The sequence below is a fragment of the Oryctolagus cuniculus genome, chromosome 9 (genome assembly GCF_051225735.1).
Source record: "Oryctolagus cuniculus isolate XC-2025 breed Fujian yellow rabbit chromosome 9, ASM5122573v1, whole genome shotgun sequence".
NCBI classification, from domain to species: domain Eukaryota; kingdom Metazoa; phylum Chordata; class Mammalia; order Lagomorpha; family Leporidae; genus Oryctolagus; species Oryctolagus cuniculus.
In genome coordinates this window covers 52,912,848-52,935,155 of record NC_142875.1, presented here as the reverse complement: position 1 = coordinate 52,935,155, position 22,308 = coordinate 52,912,848, and the positions used below count along the sequence as shown (strand labels likewise).

General features: G+C 38.8%; 1 protein-coding gene across 7 annotated transcripts in view; it reads right to left on the bottom strand.

Moving 5' to 3' along the window:
* The window catches only part of DIAPH3 (diaphanous related formin 3), a 544,053-nt gene that overhangs the window by 288,252 nt on the left and 233,493 nt on the right, over positions 1 to 22,308 (bottom strand). For all 7 annotated transcript variants that reach the window (XM_051850009.3, XM_051850008.3, XM_089303626.1 and 4 more), the window contains one exon: positions 7,650 to 7,745. In XM_051850009.3, the coding sequence (XP_051705969.3) occupies positions 7,650 to 7,745 (96 nt within the window). The remainder of the gene's footprint in view (positions 1 to 7,649; positions 7,746 to 22,308) is intronic.

Genomic DNA, 22,308 nt, shown 5'->3' with positions numbered 1-22,308 from the left:
CACAAATATCAATGGAAAGAATGAAAATATCTGACAACATAAAACATGTTAATGTTAGAGGTACAAAATAGAAAGTTGGAGTGGGGGGATTTGCCTTAAAATTTAGACTTGTAGCCGGCGCCGTGGCTCAATAGGCTAATCCTCCACCTTGCGGCGTCGGCACACCGGGTTCTAGTCCCGGTCGGGGCGCCGGATTCTGTCCCGGTTGCCCCTCTTCCAGGCCAGCTCTCTGCTATGGCCAGGGAGTGCAGTGGAGGATGGCCCAGGTGCTTGGGCCCTGCACCCCATGGGAGACCAGGAAAAGCACCTGGATCCTGGCTCCTGCCATCGGATCAGCACGGTGCGCCGGCTGCAGCGGCGGCCATTGGAGGGTGAACCAACGGCAAAGGAAGACCTTTCTCTCTGTCTCTCTCTCTCACTGTCCACTCTGCCTGTCAAAAATAAAAAAAAAAAAAAAAAAAAAAAAAAAAAAAAATTTAGACTTGTTTTTCAAATGTAAACAAGCATCCAAAATAATTAAGATACCATGAGCTCCAAACAGCGAAGTGGGCAAAATACACAAAATTAATTCAACAAATAAAAAAATAGCAAATAAATGTAATATGTTAAATTCTAGAAGCAAGCCAATTGAGAAGTGTATTGCTAAGACATATCCAGATCGTAAACTTAACAAAATTAAAGTATGATGTCTTGAAATTACGGAGCAGCTTTAAGAAACAAATTCTATTTAAGAAACACAGTCTATAGATACGAAAAAGAACAGAAGGGGTTAAAAATTAAAAGTATAGAATTACACGTAGGATAAAATAGATATTGGGGGGGGACAAAATTATAGTACTATAACAGTTTCAGGCTGTGTGGCAAAGTGGAAAGACACAGAAATATTTTTAAAACATGACTTTTTAATCTTCATTTAAAAAACATTTCTTGAAAGGAAGAAGAGGCAATGATTCTGTTAAAATCATAATTTATAGAAATGAAAGAAAAGCTTGCAAGGTTGGGTAGCAGAAACAAGATCTTATTAATAAGTAGATTTGAGGAAGACTAAAACTTATAGAAACAGAAATTTAAAAATTAAATGCTGAAATTGAAAACTTGACAGACGGAATAGACATCAGATAAAGAGAAAGACAGAAAGTCATCCAAAAATGCATCAGCAAGAGACACAGAAAACTACTACCTTAACACTCATAGAGTGTGAGTAAGGATGCCTTAAAAAGTGCAATAAATGATCAAAAAGAAATCACAACAGGAAAGCTGCATATTTTAAGAGTAAATGTTAAGAACTACACAAAATTACAAGTCTCTGTAAAATACTAATCATTGGTAAGACTTTTCATTAGGAACATTCAAGCATTGCTGGTGGAAAAGTAAACTGGAAGAAATATACTCATAACGTAGGGCTTTCCACACAACTACCCAGTCTCCGTTATAATTATCAACTCAGCTTTTGCAGCACCAAAGCAGCCATACAGTATGTAAGCCAATGCCACAGCAAATGAAAACAGACAGCTGACCAGATTCAGCCTGAGGGCCATAATCTGCCCAACCATGCATCAGTATCAACAACAATCAGAAGCAACCCAGGGCCAGCGCTGTGGCAAAGTGGTCTAAGTCTCTGCCTATGACATCAGCATCCCATATAGACCCTGGTCAGTGTCCCAGCTGCTCCTCTTCTGACCCAGCTCTCTGCTATGGCCTACAAAAACAGTACAAGATGGCCCAAGTGCTTGGGCCCCTTCACCAAAGTGGGAGACCCAGAAGAAACTCCTGGCTCCAGATGGGACCAGCTCCCACCGTTGCAGCCAACTGGGAATGAACCAAAAGATAAAGACTTTTCTCTCTGCTTCTCCCTCAGTAACTCTACCTCTCAAATAAAGAAAATCTTAAAAAAACAAAAATCAGAAGCAACCCAAATACGAACCGAACACTGGGTGTATAAAGTGTGATATTCAAAGCAGATGCTCCTAACATTGCAATGAAAAAAGGAGTATCCTATAGCTATATGCATTAACATAGTTATATTTCTGTAAAATGTAAAACTGGTCAAGCTGAACTTACCATCTAGAAATAATCCTCAAGGAGTTCATGGAAAATAGAATTAAAAGATACATTTTGATGTAAAAATTTTGAAATACATGCAATTTTTTCCCACAATACACATTTTTCATTAAATTTTTCCATGGCTGGAAAAATCTTCAAGGAGTTCATGGAAAACATAATTAAAAGACACATTTTGGTGTAAAAATTTTGAAATACATGCAATTTGTTCCCATAATACACATTTTTCATTAAATTTTTCGATGGCTGGAAAACCATAAATATGTAGTAAGATTCAGGGTAAGTTTACCTCTAACAGAAAGGATGGATAAGATTAGAGAGGGCCAAGGATGAGCCTTTAAAGCAGAAGTAATGTTTTTCTTCAGCTTTGAGTGTTTGACGTCTTAATTTTAAACTGCATCACACATTCTGTAAATCCTTCATATGTCATGTGTATATAACATATGACTAGGGGCTGGCCCTGTGGCATAGCAGGTTAAGCATCTGCCTGCACCATCAGCATCCCAAATGGACACGGGTTATATTCCTTACAGCTCCACTTCAGATCCAGTTCCTTGCTAATGCGCCTGGGAAAGCAGCGGAGGATAACCCAAATGCTTCAGCCCCTGCCACCCGCATGGGAAATGCAGAGGAAGCTCCTGGCTTTGGTCTGGCCCAGATGCCCACTGGGCTATTTGAACAGTGCATCAACAGATGGAAGAGCTCTCTCTCTGTAACTCGATTATCAAAATGAATAAATATTTAAAATATTTAAGTGTGTGCATATATACATATATATATATTTATATATATAAATAACCCAATATGGGAAAAATGCTGAATAAAAAGTGTGATGATATAAAAGATTAATCTTCCCCAAGTGAGGCCCTGGGCTCCTATGAAGCTAAATCCTTGGCATGTCCTTCCAGATAAGGGTGCCTGTTTACCTAGGCATGTTGCCTTGCATCAGATGGTCTATGCTAACAATGCAATTTATGGTGAGGGCTTTGGACTACACAGTGGTATTAGTTCTACCTCTGGAAGGGCTGGATATTACAATCAGTCATGTGAGGGTCAACTTTAACAAATCCCCAGTATAAACCTCATGCTCCAAGTGAGCTTCCCTGGTTGGCAATATTCTGTGAGTATTGTTACATGCTGTTCCCAGGAGAAGTTAATGCTGCCAACAACTCAACTGGATAGGAAAATTGGAAACATCATGCTTAGAATTTTTCTCAACTCAGCCCACATTCCATTCCCCTTGACTGATTTTAATTTCTATTTTACTGTAAGAAAGCATAACCATAAGTAAGAACAGTTTAACAAGTTCTTTTAATGAATTATCAAAATTGAGAGTAATCTTGGGGATCCCCTAATCTCTTAAGTAAAATCAGAAATGAGGATACTATTCAAGATTCACTAACTTTACACATCCAATAATTGTAGGATCTCACTAATACAACTAAGTAAGAAGATAATGAATAAGATGAACAGTGAAATATATATAACAAATTATAAACAAAAACAGAAAAAATATTAATAGAATTTGCTTTGTATAGATACTAATTCTTTCTTTTTACTTTCTCCTTTATTATTTGCTTGCTACTTCCAAGTGTCATTCTATACTTCAAATGGCATATACTATTAAATACACATTGATAAAGATCAAATGGGGTTTTTAATAGTTCATAAATTAGTTTTTTAAATGTACTTGCATAATACCAAAGAGCAAAAAAAGTTACACGAGGGTTAAAAATGACCTAACAGCTAAGAGAGTATTCACAAGTACAGACTTTATTTTTTAAATACTTGTTAAACTTGCAGAGAATAACATTAGAACTACTCAGTTAAAGCCTCCAAAAGACCCATGAAAATGAATCTTTTTACTCACACATCCTACAAAATGTGATTACACAGATCCAAGTAGGAAGTTTTGAGTTCAGTTAAAGAGTGGAAGTGCAGATATTTTAGAACCAGTCAGGTTTGTTTTCTTCAAGGGAATTTATAAATATTTAAACCTTTACATTCATTTGTGGATTCCAAAGTTTCTCCCTTAACTGTTCTAATACCCACTCAAAAAAAAAAAAAAAAAAAAAGGCATCTGGTAAAACCCATGAATCTTGCAAAACTCCTGAGCCTAGAATGCCTGAAGTCTGTCTTTAATGATTAGTCCAGAGTCTTTGCTAAAAACCTTCATGAACTCGCTGGCGCCATGGCTCACTAGGCTAATCCTTTGCCTGTGGCACCGGCACCCCGGGTTCTAGTTGGGGCGCCGGATTCTGTCCCAGTTGCTCCTCTTCCAGGCCAGCTCTCTGCTGTGGCCCGGGAAGGCAGTGGAGGATGACCCAAGTCCTTGGGCCCTGCACCTGCATGGGAGACCAGGAGGAAGCACCTGGCTCCAGGCTTCGGATCAGCGCCACACACTGGCCGAGTACGCTGGCCGTGGTGGCCATTTGGGGCGTGAACCAATGGAAGGAAGACCTTTCTTTCTTTCTCTCTCTCTCTCTCTCTCTCTCTCTCTAACTCTGACTTTCAAAAAAAAAAAAATCGTTCGTGAACTCAAAAAATAGGAAACCTTTTGACTTTCTCCTACCATTTCTGTAGAAAATTTCACTTGAGACATCTACCTATCATTTTACCCTTCAACAAATTTTAGAATTGAATTTCTCCATTTTAGTACCAGTATTCTACAATTGACCGCTGTTTTAGCCAAATTTATTTCGTTTAAAAACAGTTGTCACTATCTAACAAGACCCTTCTCAAAATTCAGAATCCTAAATGCTCTGAATTCTATGGACTAAAAACAACTGTCAATCAAACTATAATTACAATGAAGATTATAGGCTGCTAAAGCCTCTTAAACCTTAAGTTATTAACACTTGCTACAATCAAGAGGGCAAGAATAATCCCTAAAATGAATTACATCATAACATGACATGGGATAAATTCTAGAACTTGGATCTCATCTTTTAAAAATGTTTCTCAATTAAAACAATGGGATGGGGCCAGTGCTGTGGCACAGCGGGTTAATGCCCTGGCCTGAAGTGCTGGCATCCCATATGGGTGCCAGTTTAAGACGCGGCCAATCCACTTCCAATCCAGCTCTCTGCTATGGCCTGGGAAAGCAGTAGAGGATGGCCCAGGTCCTTTGGCCCCCATGGGAGACCTGGAGGAAGCTCCAGGCTCCTGGCTTTGGATGGGTGCAGCTCCGGCCATTGCAGCCAATTAGGGAGTGAACCAGCCAAAGCAAGATTTCTCTCTCTGCCACTCCTCTCTCTGTGTAACTCTGACTTTCAAATAAATAAATAAATCTTTAAAAAAAAAAAATGGGGCATATAGACTAGCTAAAACAAAAAAAAGACACTTTTTCTATGATAATGAGATTTTTGTTATCTATAATACAAATAGATATACACCTTATATCTATTAGGATATCTTCAAAATCATCAACCTTATTTCAGTAACAACTGCTATATCCACTGGATTCCTTATCTATAAGGTCAATCCTAATACCTCCCTGGTAGAGATATACTAAAGAACTAAAGGACCAGATACAGAACTAGAACACAAACGCAATCAGTAATTATTAGTTGATTTAATTAACCATGAAATCCTACTGAGAGCATATTCTATAATCATGTCCAATAAGTTAATTATTCAACTTCGAGAGATGGATATTTAAGCTAAATCAACAGGTCTGATCCATTCAGAAACAAATCTATTTAAAATGATATATTTCTTCAGGAGTCATAACAAGGCTGTTTAGAGTCAAGGGTAGCAATTTGTAATGTTGGTCATGGGCATTTTCCCAAACAAAATCATCATTCCTTTTATATCACAGACTATAGAAATTCTGGCATCATCTCAGTTAATAATGCAGTGTTTCAAGCTGAGAAAAGATTCTTATAGGGAGGAAAATTCCCTCAAATGTATGTGTCAAAATTTCAGTGTTTTTTGTTTGTTTGTTTTTTGTTTGTTTTTTTTGTTGTTGTTGTTTTTTTTTTTGACGGGCAGAGTGGACAGTGAGACAGACAGAGAGAAAGGTTTTCCTTTGCCGTTGGTTCACCTGCGCGCTGCGGCCGACGCACCGTGCTGATCCGATGGCAGGAGCCAGGTACTTATTCCTGGTCTCCCATGGGATGCAGGGCCCAAGCACTTGGGCCATCCTCCACTGCACTCCTGTGCCACAGCAGAGAGCTGGCCTGGAAGAGGGGCAACAGGGACAGAATCCGGCACCCCGACTGGGACTAGAACCCAGTGTGCCAGCGCCGCAAGGCGGAGGATTAGCCTAGTGAGCCGCGGCGCCGGCCAAAATCTCAGTGTTCTAAGTACACACACAAAATTCCCAACTGAGATCATAGGCCCAGCACACATACTGCAGAGGAGCTATGTTAATTATGATCCTTTCATCAGGATGACCAACACCTCTCTGATTGCTATTCTGGGTGCCAAGGGAAAGAGACCTTTGGAACTTCTCTTACCACCAAGTACATGCTTCTACCCACAAGTAGTGCCACCTCCACTTACATTTTTATGGCCCAAGCGTGTCACCCAGTAATACCTAACGTGAAAGAGGCAGGCAGTTTGTGCCCAGAAATAGAGAACTGAATATTGGCAGTAGCTTTATTGCCTCCACAAGAGGATCTTAGCAGCCTACCTTGTAGAAAAGAGATGACCCTCTGTCACAATTAACATGTAGGGGAGAAGGTGCCAAAACGTTCATAAAAGGAATGCCAACTCTACCTTTCACACTCGCTGCCTCTGACATAACTCCCTCTTTAATCAATAGCATGGATCTTTATCCTCTCACTGGAGGATTGTTTTGTTCTCAGGCTTGGAAAAAGCTCACTTGAGGCAGGTAAAAACCGACAGGCAGACTACAAGTCACACTACTTTTTATCCCTCTAGATTCTCCATATAATGTCCCTCATGCAACTTCAGAAAGTATTATATACACAGATCATATTATCTCAACTCCAAGTAGAGTTCTATTTGATGAGTAAAACGCAGTTAGAAATAAATTAGGAGCAAAAGTATTTGCCTTCCTCTCACATAGTAATTCAGGCAGGAAGACAATTCAATACTATGTATTTAGCTCCAGTAACAGTAATTAAATCTAAAATATTTCCATTCAGTACTTCTAAGGAAAGTCTTTGAACTGCTCAGGTGGAATAACAGAATTCATTTTACATATCATTCATATTTCCATTAATATTCTAACTTCCTTCATGCATGATCAAGTGTCACAAACAGTAGAGATTCTAAGAAAAGTAACATACCACCAAAAATATGTTACAATATGATGTCATCACCTAAACTCCTTAAATCTTTATGTTTAATTCTTTAAAAAAAAAACTTTTCAAGGAAAGTTTTCAGTTGTGGAAGCTACAGTTTGATTCTAAATCCCTTTGTTATTTTCTTTTCTAATACACATTCATCTTATGAAAAACATAATCCCATAATTTGTCTCAAGGAGAGCTACTTTGAATTTATTACACAAATAATAAAAATAACAAAATAAAAAACTAATTATAAACAAAATGAAATAATTTAAAGGAACCAATTCCAATGTGTTTTGATAATGTTACAGTATTGAAAATAATACTTACAAAGGTTCTGGGCAATTTTAGAATCTAGAAATTTAAGTTCTTTAATTTTTTTCTTAATAGCTTTCTTCTCTTCAAAATCTTCCTCTTCTCTTTTCTCTGTAAAATCAAAGATAGATCTATATTAGGGCAGTAAGGCACACAACTGCAAAAGGACAGGAAGTGAACTTTCCATCAAACGAACTAAAAAAGATTAAAAAAAATCTTCTAAGTCACAGTTATAATAACAGCAATATAATAGATAGATCAAATCCTAAACTGTTTCAGATAAGAACTGGTAGCTCTCATGCTAGAAAAACTACTAGAGGTAAATATTTAAAGCTCTAACAGGAAAAACGAAAATAAAACTGAACAGTAAGGGAAACTAGTACCATTTGATGGAAGAATAAATATAGTTAGCAAATTTGAACAGCATAAAATTACAGAAATATACTCAGGACGGGTTAAGAAATTCGCTCTAAATTGCTAAACAAAAACATGCAGCTATTTTAATAGATCATGCTTATTAGAAGACATAACACCCAAAAATAGGTAAATTGATTGCAATTTGTTTTTCAAAACTTTGAAAAAAAAGCCAAATTTTAATACTCAAGTTCTTTTGACTGAGCATTTTAAAATCGATAAATGAGTTTAACCACTTTTTCCTGGATAGAAATATACAGCAATAAATATATCATGCTAAGCAATAAAAGATCACCTGTAGATACAGTACAGTATATATTTGTCAAGGTTAACTGCTATAACCAATTAAGCGATCCTATCATCTGTCTTCTTTTGTGTACACGTCTAACATTTATGGTGAAAGCCAATCATCTTATTAAAATCTGGGTAACAAAAAACAGTAGGAAATTGTTTAGGCAGACACATACAAGTAAATATTCAAAGCACATTCAGGTGATAGCTGCTGTAAGATCTTCACATATATAAGATGCTCTAGAATTTATTTTTAAGACAAAAGTACAGCTGGTGCCGCGGCTCAATAGGCTAATCCTCCACCTAGCAGCACCAGCACACAGGGTTCTAGTCCTGGTCGGGGCGCCGGATTCTTTCCCGGTTGCCCCTCTTCCAAGCCAGCTCTCTGCTGTGGCCAGGGAAGGCAGTGGAGGATGGCCCAAGTGCTAGGGCCCTGCACCCCATGGGAGACCAGGAGAAGCACCTGGCTCCTGCCTTCGGATCACCGTGGTGCGCTGGTCGCAGCGCGCCAGCTGTGGTGGCCATTGGAGGGTGAACCAATGGCAAAAGGAAGACCTTTCTCTCTCTCTCACTATCCACTCTGCCTTTCAAAAAAAAAAAAAAAAGACAAAAGTACTATATGGTAATTACACATTTTGGTACATTGTTTCAAGATGCTCCAGAATTATATTTTTAAGACAAAAGTGGTATATGGTAATTACATGCTTTGGTACATAGTTTGAAATCAGGACTTCGTTATTTCTCAAAACATTTTTTAACTAGTTTTTTTGTCCAAAAAGAAAAATTTTTTGTAACATGAGTTTAATTAAGTCTGACTACCAATTTTAAAGAAGTATTTAAGGAAACACACATTAAATAATACAAAATGACAGACCAAATTTAGTTTTAAATATTGTCCACATGTTTTCATCAGGTAAAAAAAATCCTGAGTTTGAATTACCATGGAAACAATTATGCTCAAAGGTTACAAATACATGGTAATTTAAATCCAAAGTAAATTTTTTCCAGAAACCTTTTATTAAAGGTACAGTGATTCTTCCCACTCTATTTTCCCTCCCACCTACATTCCCACCCTTCTTCCTCCTTCCTCTTATTCCCATTCTTATTTTTTACTAAGATCTACTTTCAATGAACTGTATAAGCATACGATTAACTCTATACTAAAGTAAACTGCTGAACAGTTGAGACAAGAATTGTTCAAAGTCATTGTATCTCAAAGTGTCAATTTCACTTTTGTAGATTGCATTTAGGTGCTCTATTAGTTACCAGAGATCAAGGAGAATATATAGTATTAGTCCTTTTGGGAATGACTTATTTCAGTATGTATGACGTTTTCCAGTTGCATCCATTTTGATGCAAATGACAGGATTTCATTTTACGTGGAGTACTGTGTAGTACTCCATGGTGTACATATCTCAGAATTTCTTTACCGAGTATTCAATTGATGGACATATGGGTTGATTCTATACCTTAACTATTGTGAATTGAGTTACAATAAACATGGGGGTGCAGATAATATTTTCATATGCCAATTTCATTTCTCTCACATAAATTCCTAGGAGTGGGGTGGCTGGGTCATATGGTAGGTCTATATTCAGATTTTTGAGGTATCTCCATACTGTCTTCCACAGTGGCTGTACTAGTTTACATTCACAGCAACAGTGGATTAGGGTACATTTTTCCCACATCGTTGCTAACATTTGTTGTTTGATTTCTGTATTTAAGCCGTTCTAAAGGGGCGGGGGGACCTCTTTGTGGTTTTGATTTGCATTAACCATCAATCCTGAGCATTTCTTCAAGTGTCTGTTGGCCATTGGATTTCCATTTTTGAAAAATGCAGGCCCACTTGTTACCTTGGTTGGTTGTTTTATTGTTTTTAAGGTCCTTTAGCTCTTTATACATGCTAGATATTAATCCCTTATCAGTTGCATAGTTTGTAAATAATTTCTCACATTCTGTTGATTGCCTCTTCACTTCGCTTTTTTGCAGTGCAGAAACTTCTCAATTTGATGTAGTCGCATTTGTCAATTTTGGCTTTCACGGCCTGTGCTTTTAGAGACTTTCCAAGAAGTCTTTGCCTATACCAATATCTTGAAGAGTTTCCCCAACGTTCTCTAGTAATTTGATAGTATCCTGTAGTGGATATAGATGACTGATGCATTTTGGCTTTTTTATTTTTTTTATTTTTTTGACAGGCAGAGCTAGACAGTGAGAGAGAGAGAGAGACAGACAGAAAGGTCTTCCTTTTTCCATTAGTTCACCCCCCAAGTGGCCACTACAATCTGCACGCTGTGCCGATCTGAAGCCAAGAGCCAGGTGCTTCCTCCTGGTCTCCCATGCGGGAGCAGGGCCCAAGGACCTGGGCTATCCTCCACTGCACTCCCTGGCCACAGCAGAGAGCTGGACTGGAAGAGGAGTAACCAGGACAGAATCCAGCGCCCCAACCAGGACTAGAACCCGGGGTGCTGGCGCCGCAGGCGGAGGATTAGCCTAGTGAGCCGTGGCTCCAGCGACTGATGCATTTTGACTGAATGTTTAAGGTGTAAGGAAGGGGTCTAGTTTCATACTTCTGCACATGGAGATCCAGTACTCCCAGCACCATTTATTAAAGAGACTGTCCTTGCTCCAGGGATTGATTTTAGCTCCTTTGTCAAAGATAAGTTGGTTGTAGATGCATCGATTGATTTCCATCGTTTCTATTCTGTACTACAAGTCTGATTTTGTGCACCAGGGTATGTTGATTATAAATGTCATGTAGTAAGCCTTGAAAACCGGTATTGTGATGCCTCTGCCTCTGGCTTTGTTTCTGTTGTATAAAATTGCTTTAGCTATTCGGGGTCTCCTGTGTTTCCATATGAATTTCAGTATTGTTTTTTCTACATCTGAGAAGAATATCCCTGGTATTTTGATTGGTATCATATTGAATCTGTGAATTGCTTTCTGTAGTATGGACATTTTGATTATACTGCTTCTTGCAATCCATGAACATGGAAGGTTTTCCATTTTTTTATGACTTCTTCTATTTCTTTAATGTTTTATAATTCTCATCATATAGAACTTTGACATCCTTGGTTAAATTTATTCCAAGTTATTTAACTTTTTTGTAGCTAGTGTGAACAGGTTTGATGTTAGAAGTTCTTTCTAAGCTATAGCATTATCTGTATAAACAAAGGCTACTGATTTAAAGCGTTGATTTTATACCTGCCACTTCACCAAAATCTTTTATAAGTTCAATAGTCTCTTTTTTATTTCAGATTTATTTATTTGAAAGGCAGAGTTACAGAGAGGTGGGGGAGGGTGGGTGGAAAGAGAGAGACAGAGGTCTTCCATCTGCTGGTTCACTCCTCAAATGGCCACAATGGCCGGAGCTACACTGATCCAAAGCCACGAGACAGGGACCTCTGTCGCTCCCCGTCTTCGTGGAGGAACGACACTAAACCCTGCCTAGGCTTCATATCCGAGTCACAGCACCATTATGTCACTCCCCGTCTTCGTGGAGGAACGACACAGGACCCTGCGCTGTTCTTTTGTCTGCTCGGCCCTCCCCGGGTTTGCTGCCGGTTCTCCCCCGGTTGGCTACCGACCCTTCCACCTCCGTGGAAGGGCAGTTCCCCCTGCCGCTTTCCCCACTTCCGCAGGGGAGCGGCATACCGCCGGCCGGCTCTCTCGGGGGCTGCACAGGTGTTCCTTCAGATAGCTGTTCCTGGTGCATGTTGTCTCTCTCCTTCTTTATAGTCCTCTTCCACCAATCCCAACTCTGCTACCCACACGCTGAGTATGCTGCTCTCCTCCAATCAGGAGCAGGTCCTACAGTTTATTGGTTGAACTGGAGGCAGCTGTGTAGAAGCTGTTTCCTCCTCTCCCAGCGCCATATTGTGGGAGAGCAGATGCATAGAATAAGTCTTAATTCCAGTAACTTAGTCTAGTCCGAGTTGCTCCCAGTTGCTCCCCACAAACCTCCTCCAGGTCTCCCATGCAGGTGTAGGGGTCCAAGGACTTGTGCCATCTTCTACTTCTTTCCCAGGCCATAGCAGAGAACTGGATTGAAAGTAGAGCAGCTGGGAACTCAAACTGGTGCCCACATGGGATGCCAATACTGCAGGCACCAGCTCTACCCACTAAGTTGCAGTGCCAGCCCCTCCAACAGCCTCTTAGTGGAGTCTTTGGATCCCCTATATATAGAACCATGTCATCTGCAAACAGGGATAGTTTAAATTCCTCTTTCTGAAAAAATTTTTTTTTGGACAGGCAGTGTTAGATAGTGAGAGAGAGAGACAGAGAGAAAGGTCTTCCTTTTCCATTGGTTCACCCCCACAATGGCCACTGCGGCCGGCACACCACGCTGATCTGAAGCCAGGAGCCAGGTGCTTCCTCCTGTTCTCCCATGTGGGTGCAGGGCCCAAGCACTTGGGCCATCCTCCATTGCACTCCCGGGCCACAGCAGAGAGCTGGCCTGGAAGAGGGGCAACCGGGACAGAATCTGGCACCCCGACAGGGACTAGAACCCGGGGTGCTGGCGCCGCAGGCGGAGGATTAGCCTATTGATCTGCGGCACCGTCCCTCTTTCTGAATTTGAATCCATTTTATTTCTTTTTCTTGCCTAATAGCTCTGGCAAAAACTTCCAGGACTGTATTAAATAGCAATGATGACAGAGGGCATCCTTGTCTGGTTCAGGATCTCAATGAGAATGCTTCCAACTTTTCCCCAATAGGATGCTGGATACGGGCTTTTCATAAATTGCCTAGATTGTTTTTGTCATGAAAGGGTGTTATATTTTATCAAATGTTTTCAGTCTGGTCTCACCTCACTCTCCAAAGCTGGTACTGAGGATCTCGGCTGCTGGGATCCTGAGTTATATAGGTCCATACCCTCCATGTGGCTCCACAGTGTCCCTCTAAATGGAAAAGTGTTTCTTCTGCAGTTTTCTAACTCTTCTGAGATTGCACTCTCTCCACTTTTTCCTTTTTTAAACTGTCTTTCTATGGACTGGAACAGTAAGCTCCTTCCCTATTTCTCCATCTTGGAATTAACTATTATTTCTGTATCATTTTATGAATCATAAATTATCCTGTTCAATGGATTTTAAGTCACATCTTTCTGTTATATTTGTTAACTAGATACAGTAGGTCTACTTTTCTAGACTTCCAATCTGTTACACTGTTGTATGAACTATCATTTGTCATGAAACACTATAGATTCATGGTACATTTTATTGTTGGTTGTTCAAATTATTTCTCTTCCTTTCCTAAATTTTTGTCACATTTCTCAAGTATTTTCCCACATGAACTTGAGTACTGAAAGGTCTGAAAATATAATCCATTTGAATTGCAAGGCACTGGTAAATATATCGTGGAAGATTTGGCATCCTGACGGTTCTCAACCTCCCAAGACATGAACATGGCAAGTGTATATAATCATTTAAATTAATATAGTTTTCTTCATATATAACCTGTATTTTTTAATTATCAAGTGTTCTATGTCTAACTAATACTCCTAGATATTATATAGAATCATGGCCAAATTTGCACACATGGTTTTATTATTAGCCATTTATACATTCTTCCATTCCAATAAAAAAGCATCAACTAAAAGGAACTCTGTTAGCAATACAGATACAACACAAGACCAGATATAGAAATCCCTGGCTCACATATTTAAGGCCCAATAGAGATGACTATGAAAGCAATCACCATTATAATATAGAGAAACTTTGACAATGTTTTGATAAGAATCACAGGAGTCTAAAGAGCATTCTGAGAGATGCTTGTCAAATATAAGTTTCATGGAATAAATTATATCTAGGAAAAAGCTTAGAAGAGAAAAGGATTTAGCCAGGTGAGATGCGTGGGGAAAGGAAACAAATAATGGAAGGAGAGGGAACAGAACGAAAGGGGAGTAGAGAGGGAAGGCAACATTGAGAGGAAAGAAATGACCCTAGAAATGAATCAGGCACCATATCATTGAAGACCTTTCAAGCAGGGTTAAGAATCTGGATTTGAGGGGCCAGTGCTGTAGTGTATCAAGCTAAGCTGCCACCTGTAGCACCAGCATCCCCTATACGTGCCGGTTTGAGTCCCGGCTGCTAATGCACATGGAAAGCAACAGAAGATGGCCCAAGTGCTTGGACCCCTGCACTCACATGGGAGACCCGGAAGCAGCTCCTGGCTCCAGCCTGGCCCAGCACCAGCCTGAATTAGTAGATGGAAGACCTGCCTGCCTCTTTTTCTTTCTCTTTAAAATTCTGCCTTCCAAATAAATGTTAAAAAAAAAAATCTGGATTTGATTCCCAGTGTAATGAAGACTAAGCATGTGAAAGACATTGAAAATGGTATCTTCACCAAGAACAGCAGCAAGAGTGATGGAGAAAACAGATGATTTCCCAAAGGAGAGTATTCCATGGGAAGTAGACTAAATAGTGGTTGAGCTCATACCTGTCTCTTGAATTTCAGAATTCCTTATCCAACTGCTTACTAACACCTAACCTAGATACCTAATGGGCATGACAACACTTCCTAAACCAAACTCTTGATTTATATAATCCACCTCCACACATCTGTTCATCTAAAGGTCTATTCACCTCAGAAAATGGGAATGCTTTTACAGCAGGTGCTTAAGTCAAAAGCTAGTTTTTTTTTTTTTTTCCCATCACAAAAACATCCCATCAGTGAATCAAGTCAATTCTAACTTCAAAATATTTGCTAAAATGATCACTCCTCAGCACCTCCTTGACTACTACTACTTCCCATTCTGTGGCTACCATTTTTTTCTCACCTGCATCACTAGTTCCTAACTCATCTCACCACATCCAGGCTTCACCAATTGCAGTCCCTTTACAATAGTGCAGCAGAGCTAGTCTGTTAAAACCCCATTAGCAAAGCCTTCCTTTATTGTTTTACATAGAAAGAAATCCCACATTCACACATTATCCTCTTGTCATTGTTCTGCATCTTTCTTTTACGAAGCATTTACTCTCTATACTTCATAAATTTGATATCATCTCTTCCCTCTGTGGAGCATTGCTTAGAGGCAGAAACTTTGTATACCGTTTTATATTTTCTACCAAGAGTAAGTGTGGGGAGCAGGGCCCGTCTCCCGCAACATGGCGAAATAAGTACTGAGACTATCGAGACTAGACTAGACTACTGAGACTATTGAGACTAACTCTATGTGCCTGATCTCCCACCGCATGGCACTGAGAGGGAGTAAACAAATTGTACACAGCTACTTTGTCAATTAGCTGATTTCCGATCCAACCTCTGATTGGAGAACAGCGTGCTCAGCACGCGGGCAGCAGAGCAGGGATTGGTGGGAGAGGACTATAAAGGTGAGATAGAAGCCGGGGCGGGGATTCGCTTAGGCGCGCCACGAGGCTCCACAGACAGCTCACACCACCACTGAAAGAATAACAAGAATGTGGACACACACCAAGTGGAATGCAGTTAGAATGCGGTTAGCACAGGAGCAAACTTGAGCGCACAATGCGGTCATTCGCTTAAACAACAGTGTCCGGTCTGGTGTCGTTCTCCCGCGAGCACGCAGAGGAGCGACAAGTAAGCTCTGAAACACAGCAGGTATTCAATAAATATCTTTTGGATTGGTATACATGTGGTCATTCGCATGCATATATGAACAAGGAGATATTCAGGATGAAGCAATCAGAGGATGAAGGTGCTAATTCATTTAATCCAACAGCTAATGAGGAAGAGGTTAGAAGAAGTCTGTTTTGAGAACAATCAGTTCAGGAGCTAATGTTCAAGAACAGTTGGATAGGAAGAAAGAAGGCGGAGAAGTTTGAGACAAAGACACAATGTACAGGTTAAGTCTCCTTTATCTGATATTGGAACAAAAATCCTTGGGTTTTGAATATTTTCAGATCAGGAAATATTTGACTAACCGTAATGATATTATGGGGACAAGACAGCCATATATACACAAAAAGTATCTGTTTTATATTTATCTTATGCACACAGTCTGTAAGTAATTTTATACAATATGTTTAATCTGCCTGTGTTTTGACTATGACTCAGAACATGAAATCAAATGAAGATTTTCCACTCGTGTTGTCATGTTGGTGCTCAAAAATTTGGGATTTAGGAGTATTTCAGATTTTGGATTTCAGGGCACTCAAGATGTATCCTTCCTGTTATGATTGTCATAGGTTTACCTGTACCAAACACTCATAATGACACATTTATCTCCTTATCCCCTGTTCTCATTTGTAAACCTATTTGTTGTCTTGTTACATTACTTAAAAACTTGCAAAGGCAAATGAAACTGTTAGAGGGGCTCCCCCATCCTTAATCTGACCAACTTGGTATTTCTGTTTTTAAGAAACCAGATATATTTTATTATTTCTAAGTCAGTTTGTTTTTCACCAGTATCTTTCACATTCTGAAATATCTTCTAGTCTACCTAAAGAAAAAGGCAGACAGAAGTAACCATTGTATTTTAACCCTTTACTGGATACTCATGAGGCACTCATTTGTTTCAGTTTCTTATATAAGCCCATTATAGCCATCCTAGTATTGTAACTGCCATCATCATCATCAGTGAAACAATAATGCAATTTTAAGCAACAGACCTTATAAAAGAATAAAGATATCTGCCTTTGCAACATTCTTTTTACCGGTTATGATGAATATTACGTTCATAATTTAAAGTAAAAAAAGCAAAGAAAGGTTTACAAGCAACCTTGACCTCTTCAACCTCTAAATCTGAAACTGAAGGAATTTTACCCAATTCTGCCTTTCTAATAAAAGAGATTGGATGGGTATCATGGACCAGAAAGCATGTTAAGTTATCACTTACAAAGCCTGCATCCCATGTCGGAGTGCCTGTTTCAAGTCCTGGCTACTACTATGCTTCTGATCCAGCTTCTTGCTAATGTGCCCAGGAGGCAGTCAGTGGATAATGATTCAAGTACTTGGGTTCCTGTCAAGCATGTGGGAAACCCAGATGGACTTTCAGGCTCCTGATATTTGAGTCCTGGCTGTTGGTAGCATTGGGGAATGAACCAGAGGATGGACAATCTCCTCCACCTTCCTGTCACTCTTTTTTTTTTTTTATTTATTTAATAAACGTGAATTTACAAAGTGCAACTTTTGTATTGTTGTGGCTCCCCCTCAACCTCCCTCCTTCCCGCAGCCACCCCCTCTCTCACTCCCTCTCCCATCGCACCCTTCATCGAGTTTCATTTTCAATTACCTTCATATACAGAAGATCAACTTAGTACATACTAAACAAGGATTTCAACAGGCTGCTCTCACACAACCGCACAAGGTATATGGTATTGTTCGACTAGTAGTGTTTTAAGTTTCATAGTAAAACACATTAAGGACAGAGATCCTATGTGGGGAGCATGTACCCAGTCTTGTCACTCTGTCTCAAAAAAACTTACAAAAAAAATAAGAAACTAAGAGAGGGAAGGAGGTTGGGAGGGAGAGAGGAGAAAGGATGGAGAAAAGGAATTACATAATCTTAGATTTATATGAACAAACTATACTGAATCTGTTAAAAACGTAAGAAATTTTAAAAATATGTACTTTTTTTTTAAAGGAAAACACAAATGGCTTTCTCCCTTTGCTGCTACTGAACAGTCAGAGTAAAAGGATTGCTGGAGAAAGCTGGAAGTTCAATAGTGAGAATACAGGCACAGCAAGAGGAAGAAGCAGAGTTTTTGGAGAAAACAACAGGAATCAAAAACTAAGGGAAAAATATGCATATGTTGATTTGAAACTAGATCATGAGTTTATTAACCAAATAGACGGACTTGAAATAATTCTTCATACTCAGAGACGATGAAAAAAGAATTTAAGTTAAAAGTCAAATAAGGAGGATGCATTAAAAAGGATTTAAGAATAAAGGAGGGCTGGCACCACGGCTCACTAGGCTAATCCTCTGCCTGCAGCACTGGCACCCTGGGTTCTAGTCTCGGTTGGGGCGCCGGATTCTGTCCCAGTTGCTCCTCTTCCAGTCCAGCTCTCTGCTGTGACCCGGGAAGGCAGTGGAGGATGGGCACCCGCATGGGAGACCAGGAGGAAGCACCTGGCTCCTGGCTTTGGATCGGCGCAGTGCCCAGGCCGTAGTGGCCATTTGGGGAGTGAACCAATGTAAAGAAAGACCTTTCTCTAACTCTGCCTGTCCAAAAAAAAAAAAAGAAAATCAAGGACATTTAGAGGAAATGAAATTTTTTACACAAAATTCAGTTCCAGTTAGCCATGCTGGCAACAGCTCTGAAACACTAGCATGCCATACCCCACAGGGAACCCAAGCTTGGAATCAGCACAGCAGGTTCTACATTCTGGTCCCTCACACGACAGCCACTGAACCTCACTATGGCATATGTGACTCATCTATGACAAAGCGACACTGCCCTCTTAAGAGTAGATTCTGAGAGCGCAATGAGATAATTGCTTTCCTGTAACCTTCCCTTCATAGTGTCAGAGACAGAATCAGTGCATAAGCATAACTCAGCAGACAAAATTAAACCGCATTTCAGACTCAACCCCATCCACTGGTGGAGTCTTCTTCCAAAGCCAGCAGAAAACAAAGACTAGATTTTCTCATGTCTAACATGAAACTCCGAATCATAAAGTCAGATTATTAGTGCCATCTATACTTGTGATCTAGCTTTTTTGTCATTAGAGGACTGTGTTTAATCTTACTTCCTAGAGACACTGTGTAAGGCTCCATTTTTGCCAAGAGAAGATTAATACTGTTCAAAAACGGTTCTGATCACTAACACAGCATATGCTGCATTTTATAAGGGTTTTATGTCAGAATGAAGTCAAAGATGACAAAACTTTCTATGTTGCCGAGAGCCATGAACTGAAAAAGTCTTTTTTAATTATGTTTCCACTTTATTCTTTTTCTATTTTCAAAGTTTCAAAAATAGCAGCAAAATTATATAAGGAATCTCCTTTCAAAATCTTTTCATACTAAATTTCCAATTAAAAATCATAGTTCCATGGCACATGGTTATACATTTTATTCTAGTTAATTTTCCTTTATGTTCTAATCAGATTGAAAATGTGATCTTTTTAAGAATAAGATTCTATATAAATTTTATCATTTCATGATAGCAAAAAATACCCACATACACACACACACGCACACATACAAAACACTCTACAATATGCAGTTCTAATTGTGTTATTACTAGAGACAGAAAAGCTAATAAAAAAAGTCTTTCATTTGGTGTAATTGAGTATTTTCAATCAGTAAATGTTACTGGTAATTTTTTATTCTATTTTTATTGATGTTCCTTGATTAAATGTATCTGATGACAATTTGCTTTTGAAATATTAAGCATTTTAAGTTTTTTCAGCATTCATTTAGCATGAGTATGACTATAGTTCCCATGTTATCATTCACAATAAATTACCTTTTGCTAATTAAATTATTATACTAGCCTTGAGAGGGTAAAAAGTATATCTGATTAAATAAGCAAGCATTCTTCTTGATGGCACTGAGAAAAACCAATAAATTCAACTCAACAGAAATAAAGCAAACAAATGATATCAAAAATGAAAAACATGAGATATATAGAATGAGAAGTGTGGTGGGGAGATATCTATCAATTATTTGCATAACTGCTGTTGATTTTCTTCTTTGCTTTCTAACGATTGAGATTCTAAGAGCCTGGTAAGGAGTATTAAATTTTATAGGAACCAAATTAGAGAAGCAGAATAGCCTTTGAATATGGAGATCCTCCTCATCATCCTATAGATGCAAAAACCTAAGCAGAGAAGACATAAGCTCCATGCTAAAAGTCACAGAAATAGCCTGGCTATGATTAGGCCTGTGAAAGGCTACTGAGCAAAATACAATCAGCCTAGAGCACCTCCAGCATGGAGAATCTGTGTAGAAAGCACACAAGAAAAGAAAAATTCCTTAAGCTTTGTGTTTATACTTGATCCAATTTTATATGAGAGGGTGAGTGGGAAGGTGGATAGGCCTAGAGTAGGAAATGTCTCCTGAACACAATGAGCAGGTTTCAAGGTTTGACAAAAAACTACCGGGATAGTTCCAAAGGGAAAGCCAAAAATTCACCTATCGCTATTGTACAAATGATGAACAACTTTTGGATAGGATTCATTTATTCAGCTCTACAATGTATATAAAATGATGGTGCAAAGGGTCAGAACTTGACAATAGTAGAGTTACTGAGAAAGGAAAATAGATTTTCAAGGGTTAACACCATTTGTGGTTGTGATGGAATAATACAGTTTCAAAGATTTAGGTAGCTGGAAGGCAGGAGATATGGAATACATAGAAAAAAAAGTAAAGAAAGTTGGAATGAATTATTTTAAGTTGACAATACACCCTTGGCAAAATATCAAAGTAAATGCTTTGGTATTGAAAACCATAATTGTATAAATTGCTTTAGTCATATCTGATCTGTCAAACCAGTTTAAATATTTCTAGGCACATAAATAAATGACTATGCACCAAAACTACATAGAAAATAATCAAGGGAAAAACAGATAGGCTATTTTTCTATTCAAATATTAATATATGACTGCCATAACTAATCAGAGTATTGTACTAGCAAAGAAGAAGTCTGCTTGACAATTCAAGGCAAAGAATTATATAGAAGGAATGGCTGCAGCACTAAATAAAATCTCGTGAAATAGATTATTTCAACTAGAGCAATCATAAAAAAAGTAGCAAACAAACACATATTTCTCTTTATGTGACAATTCTTTTAGGTAGACAATGTCACAAAACAAATAGCCTTGAAAGCCTTTTCTCTACAACCCAAGTCCTATATGAGTAGGGAGAAAGATTTAACTATTTTGTTTAAGGTTGTATCTAGGTATTGTTTAACCATTATTACATATACAAAGGGATTATTAAGGGGGCCAGTGCCATGGCATAGCAGGCTAAGCCTCCACCTGCAATGCTAGCATCCCATATGGGGGCCAGTTTGAGTCCCAGCTGCTCCACTTCCAGTGGAGCTCCCTGCTTACGTGCCTGGGAAAATAGCAGAAGATGGCACAGGTGCTTGGGCCCCAGCACCCATGTGGGAGACCCAGAGGAACTTCCTGACTTAAATTTGGCCCAGGCCCAGCCGCTACAACCATTTGGGATGTGAACCAGTGGCTAGAAGATCTTCTTCTCTCCTCCCTTCTTTCTCTCTCTATATATCTGCCTTTCAAATAAATAAAAAACTCCCCATCAAAAAATCTTCCCAGTCCTTGTTCTCTGTGAATTCTTCCTGAATGCTGTTGTTTCTCAATCATGGAATAATATATGTATTCATAAAAAATAATCTTCTTACATTGTTTTTGCTAGTACAACATTCTCCCACACATCTTCTGATATTAGAAAATGGAAATATATCTCTGCAAAAAGAAATTACAGAGCAGAGTCTGAAACTTAATGCATGAAATGCTAATGCACACGCAAGAGAATATACTGAAGGGGGAAAACCTATTATGAAAAGAATGAAAACTCAGTGTACATTCCTAATTTTAAAAAAGGATGAAATCCCAACGAGGATACAGGTAATTCAGGATATCTAACAGAGAATGCAAAGACTAAATAAGCCAACTTATTAGTATTTGCACACAATGTTAAGCAACTTGAGACTAGCAAAATAACAATACTTTATATCAACTGACAGATTAAAAAAAAAGTAATATTAAATCATAAGCAGACCATCCCCAGTGTACCAAAATGTAAGGGAAGCAAAACAGATAGCTTCATCAAAATGATGAGTGTGATTATCCAAAACTTGGTAGAAGACATGTTCAACATAAAAATGACCATTCTTCCAAAGTACCGAAAATGAATTTCACCAACAGCAAAATAGGCTCAAGAAAGAAAAATTTAAAATAAACTTCTATTTAACAACAGAATACTTACATTTGTTATTTCTTATTTATGCAAAAGCCCGATCAAAGTATCCAGATCAACACAAATTTCACATTAATACTTGCTTTCATGTTAGGAAAATGAAGCTCA